Source organism: Dendrobates tinctorius, unplaced genomic scaffold, assembly GCF_039654945.1.
Source record: "Dendrobates tinctorius isolate UK_male_01 unplaced genomic scaffold, ASM3965494v1 ptg000270l, whole genome shotgun sequence".
In the NCBI taxonomy this organism is placed as follows: Eukaryota; Metazoa; Chordata; class Amphibia; order Anura; family Dendrobatidae; genus Dendrobates; species Dendrobates tinctorius.
Genome location: NW_027361937.1, coordinates 1755587 through 1761586, shown reverse-complemented (window position 1 = coordinate 1761586; position 6000 = coordinate 1755587). Strand labels below are relative to the sequence as shown.

Genomic DNA, 6000 nt, shown 5'->3' with positions numbered 1-6000 from the left:
TACTCAGTAGCTCTTTTTTTCTCCTGTATTCACACTCTGTAAGGTTGGCGCCTTGGTTGATGAAATCCGTCTTGTGGTTGTTGTTTAATCTGTACTTGTAGTTTTCAGTTAATGAGATTCTCATGCTCCAGATCAGCCTGTGGACAGGGTTTTATGTGGGCTTTGCTTACATATTCATCCTTATGGCTTATGACAGGTCACGATCCTTCATTGATCTGTCCCCCATTTTACATACTGTATAAACTATTGATTGAAAAAAAAATTATCATTCATCATGTAGGCGCAGGTGGCGGCGCCTTCACTGGAGCATTACACAATGTATAATATGCATATGTTCATTTTATTTAGTCATATTGCGTTGTTGGAGGAAAAAATTATCTTTATCAAAATGGCGCCGGCAGCTGCGCTGTAGCTTCTATCGTGTTCTGATAGATGCAGCTGCGCAGGCACTGCTGCCAGCACCATTTTGATTGAGGTTTTTTTTCTAGCCAAACAATAAGACTAAATAAAATGAATGTATGCATATCATACATTGTATCATGCTAATCATGCTAAAGAGCAGGTGCCGCCGCTTGCATGATGACTGTTACTTTTTTTAATTCAGTATGTAAAATAGGGGGCAGGTTACTGAGGGATCAGTGGCCTGTCATAAGCCATACAGATGCATATGTAATCAGAGCACCACATAAAGAGCCCCCCACAGGCCGCCCCGGACCATGAGAATCTCATTAATAGAAAAGTACAAATAACGATTAAAAAACAATCACAAAATGGATTTCATCAACCCAGGTATCATTTTAATTTGTATAACAGCGTCAGCCTGACAGTGTCTGTAGGTTACTGTGCACAATCCTGGTGACATGTTCCCTTTAAGTTACATCTTCTGCAGGAATAATGGTACAATCTATAATAGTCATGAGAAATCTTTGCCTTGCTTTGGAATAAAATACTTCTTTTTGTATAAGAGAAATTTATTGTTGCTAGGCTACTGACAATTTACCATTACTGAAAAGCCATCCATAACATTTAAGCAAACTGTTCAATCTGTGGGAGCAGTAATATAGAAGTAGTCAGGAGTGATCCAGTGTGGCCATGAGCTGGGACTAGAGATCTAGAAGGACTCGTTATCGATGAATCGTTTGAACATTTGAAAAGCCTCCAAAGGTTTGTCCGTCGGCACCATGTGACCGGCTCCCTGTCAATCAAAGAAAGAAATACATTGAAAATATTGTTTTTTTTTCTAATATTTGGGATGTAGGATCCCCTGACAAAGATTGGATCTTATGAGAGTTTTATACTGTGCTATCTAACATTATTCTAAAGAATAAGCAAAAAGAAAAATCAGATATATAGCAAGACAATAACTATTAAGTGTTAAGCCAAGGTCGCCAGAAGTATAAGGGTATGAGCAGGGCAGTACTGCCATTACTAGCGCATGGGGCCTGATGAGCAGAGGGGGGCCAGTAACTGCAATGACACGCGTTCAGTTGGAATCCATTACCATGCAGGAGGCTTCCAACACGGTAATAGTTAACAGTTACCAGACAATCACAGGCCAGCAGCTGGCGTCGGTGTGCATGTTGCCAGCATATGACGTCAGTGCTATGCGCTTGCTCGTCTATACCTCAGATAGATGAAGGAAGACGACGCCACTAGACTGTGGCCAGGTAAGGAGAAACTTTTTGCTTTTTTCATAATGCTCCACTATGGGGCAGGATAGGAGATCAAATGAGGCAGAATGTAGACAATATGGGGACAGAATGGGGAGACATGGGGCAGAATGGGAAGACATGGGGGCAGAATGGGGAGACATGGGGGCAGAATGCAGAGACATGGGGGCAGAATGGAGACAACATGGGGCAGAATGCAAACACATAGGAGCAGAATGGAGACATGAGGGCAGAAGGGAGATGACATGGGGAAGAAGGGAGAAGACATGAAGGCAGAATGGAGGCGACATGAGGGCAGAATGGAGAGGACATGAAGCAGAATGGAGCAGGATGGAGATGACATGGGAGCAGGATGGAATCATATGGGGGCAGGATGGAGTCACATGTGGACAGTATGGAGTCACATGGGGCAGAATGGGAGAACATGTGGTGGATGGATGGAGACATATGAGGCCAGGAATGGTAAAACATGAGGGGCCAGGAATGGAAGAACACAAGGGGTCAGGAATGGGAGAACACAAGGGGTCAGGAATGGGAGGACACAAGGGGCCTGGAATGGGACACCACAAGGGGCCAGGTAAGAGACACCACAAGGGGCCAGGAAAGAGAAACCACAGGAATAAGACATGTCGGGTCCAGAATTAAGTACATATGGGAGCAGGATGTGGAACATTATTACTGTATGGGCTAATTAAAGGATATTATTACTGCTATATTTTATTTTTGAATATCATGTTTTCAGTTGGGGGTCCTGTTAATGTGTAGGCAATTCTGTCGCTTTTTTTCTTCATCTTGCACAATGTAAAAATTGGGGAACGTGCTCTAGATAACTGTGTTATTTTCTGCAGAGATGAGTCCTGGCTGGATAAAGTGAAGGCAGTCTGTGCTAGATAACTGTGTTATTTTCTGCAAAGATGAGTCCTGGCTGGAAGAAGAGAAGGCAGTCTGTGCTGGATGAAGAAAAGCAAAGATGAAAGACGTCACTGATGAGTCAGCGTGTTATCTGAACACTGACACTATATACAGAGCTTATGTGTATAAAGAAACTGGTGATTACCATATTACCTGTACACTGACACTATATACAGAGCTCCTGTGTATAATGTCACTGGTGATCACTGTATTACCTGTACACTGACACTATATACAGAGCTCCTGTATATAATGTCACTGGTGATCACTATATTACCTGTACACTGACAATATATACAAAGCTTATGTGTACAGTGGGGAAATAAGTATTTGATCTCTTGCTGATTTTGTAAGTTTGCCCACTGACAAAAGGCCCCGTCTCACATAGCGAGATCGCTAGCGAGATCGCTAAAGTGTCACCGATTTTGTGACACAACAGCGATCTCACCTGTGATCTTGCTACATGTGACACATAGCGGCGACCGGCCCCCCTGCTGGATATCGCTGATCGTGCTCGAATGTCCTGGGCCATGTTTTGATCGTTGGCGTACCGCTGGCCAGCATGCATCGCTGTGTTTGACGCCGACGAGTGACCTTGTTGGCGACGCAGAACTCAGGGACGCAGGCTGGAATCGTTCAGAATAGCTGCTGTGTGACAAGGTCCCAATGACCGCCGAGGTCGTTATATGGATTGTCGGATCGTTGCTGTGTCGTTGAAGAGATCTGCCTGTTTGGCAGCTTACTAGCGACCATGTAGCGACGCACCAGCGATCCTTACCAGGTCGTATCGTTGTCGGGATCGCTCGTGCGTCGCTGTGTGAAACGGGACGCAAAGACATGAACAGTCTACAATTTTAAGGGTAGGTTAATTTTAACATTGAGAGATAGAATATCAAAAATAAAATCCAGAAAATCACATTGTATAAATTATACAAATTTATTTCCATTTTGCAGTGAGAAATAAGTATTTGATCCCCTACCAACCATTAAGAGTCCTAGTTTGGGGCCCTGAAATTCTTGGTGGCAACCCTGGGTATGTCACATGTTCAGAATTTTCAGCAGAAAAATCTGATGCAAATACTGCACTAAACGTGCTTTGTACAGTATGTGTTTTTTGATGTGTTAATTTCCTTTTCACTAGTATGGGTGAAAAATGCTGCAAAAACACTGAAAGAATCGACATGCTGCAGATTTGAAACTGGTCCACATCTGCAAAAATGCATTAAGCAATGTGTCAATGAGATTTCACTTTGCTGGTACAGTAAAATTCTGATTTTTTTTTCTACAAAAAGCACTGAAAAAATGAGGGGGGAAAACGAGTCAAAAATGCAAAGTGTGAATGTACCATAAAAAAACTGAACAAAAAAGAGTAGGGAAGGCTTTCTTCCAGTGAGATGAGACAATGTCACAGTATTATTGTGTAGGGGAGATCTGGGAGAAATATTCAAAGTTTGCACTGACAACTTATTGATTTCAATAGAAATGTGTCATTTCCCCCCCATGTTCAACACTTGCTGCCAGGACTTCCCGCAAAATACAGTTGGTGGTTCCTAACGGCAAGAGAGATTAATTGGAAACTGTGACAAATATGTTTAGAATATTTTCTAGCAAATAAAAGACCAGATGGACATAAGACAAGTTTCTACCTTTACAGTTAAAAGGGTAAGGTTGGCATATTGTTTTGCGTAACCAGCGATCTGCGTCATCTTTCCATCTTTGTACATCCAAGGGTGGTATGATTTCTCTACCTACAGAAGATCATTAGATACAAAGAGAACGTTGGTGTGTAACGAGGACATATCAAAACTTTACTGAGTGACAGAAATAGCTCTCAAGAGATTTATTGCATAAGTCTTCTCACCTCTAGGTCAAGGTCATGCACAAACCACTCAATACCCAGAAAGTTGCACGCCATGTCTGCGTCTCCACTATACACCAGGATGCGGTACTTCTGCAGCAAAGGATTGACAACAACTAGTAGCAATTTTCTGCATGCTTTCCCAGCAAGAATGTGCATATTATATATATTGCGGTATATATAAAATTATATATGAGGTGTATATGTCAAAAGCAATGGAAATGTGTGAAATTGTAGTAATTATTCAATCCCACACAAAAGAATAGATTCCTTCTCTTCTGTTACCATTTGTTTCACCATTTCCAGCTAATACTATCAAAATTGATCCCTCTTAATGCATGTAGCCCTATAATAATGCTGCTTTAGCATGAATGGGTCAACTATTGAGGTCCAACTTCTCTTTTTGACTATCAGACCATCTAAACAGTCCAATAATCACCAGATGAATGATCGAAACACTCATTTATCGTATGTGATGATTTTTTAATCAAATTAAAAAATCATTGTTCTCGGCAGCACATAGTAACGAGGACATGTGCTGCAGAAAACTATCATATTCTATGCACACAGAAAGATTGTATTAGCAAATAGGCCATTACACAACCACCAATTAGCTTCCATGTAGCCAATCATTGGTCGTGTAACAGCCGCAGCTGATAAATGTAAATAAAGCCTGAGTGGTGGCCAATGCAAATTCCCTGCTGCTGTTCTTTGCATGTGCTGCTTGATCTGACATGACATAGGCAGCCTCAATATTGTCATTGTGCTGAGCTGTGACACACAATATGTAGGCCAGAGGCTAGCACAGGTCTACAGTGTGATACTGGTGGGGTCTTGTGTGACACTATTGTCTGGGCACTGACTTGATGATGTATGGCCCAACTGGTCTGGGCACAGTATAGCATCACTGTTAGGTCACATTCACATGTTCAGTATTTGTTTTTTTACCTCAATATTTGTAAGTCAAAATCAGGAGTGGGACAATCAGAGGAAAAGTATAAGGCCGGGGTCAGACTTGTGACAGCTATGCGAGAAACTCGCATCAATACTCGGCACTGCCGCCGGCACTCTGGACTGGAGTGTGAGGCTGCATAGAAATACTGTACATGCAGCAGCACACTACGGTCCCAAGTGCTGGCGGTAGTGCCGGGTATTGATGCGAGTTTCTCACATAGCTGTCACAAGTCTGACCCCAGCCTAATAGAAACACGTCACCACTTTTCACCCACTCCTGGTTTTGGCTTACAAATACTGATGTAAAATACTGACCAGAACCGTGTGAATGTGACCTTTGTGCACTACATGTGTGGACACATTGCGGCACTCTATGCAGGCAATTTTATTTAAAATGCAGGATACTTGTCGGTTGTGTTAAAAAGTTATTTGGATAAAAAAGGGTAAAACTTTTCCAATGATCATTTGCAAATTAGGTTAGGTGCAAAGTATGATGGAAAAAGAGTGCTCTAGACTGCACGACCCTACCCAAAATGCTCTGAACAATTCAATTGTATAAGAATATGAAGAATGCGTTTTCCCAATTTAGCCAGAAAATTTCTAAAC

General features: G+C 42.1%; 1 protein-coding gene across 1 annotated transcript in view; it reads right to left on the bottom strand.

Moving 5' to 3' along the window:
• Positions 1 to 956: 956 nt before the first annotated feature.
• Positions 957 to 6000, bottom strand: part of LOC141069626 (lysosomal protective protein-like) — a 91113-nt gene continuing 86069 nt past the window's right edge. Inside the window, exons 13-15 of the mRNA XM_073559348.1 lie at positions 4444 to 4533; positions 4229 to 4330; positions 957 to 1195 (exon numbers count right to left, since the gene is read on the bottom strand). Coding sequence (XP_073415449.1) covers positions 1112 to 1195; positions 4229 to 4330; positions 4444 to 4533 — 276 coding nt within the window. The 3' untranslated portion in view covers positions 957 to 1111. The remainder of the gene's footprint in view (positions 1196 to 4228; positions 4331 to 4443; positions 4534 to 6000) is intronic.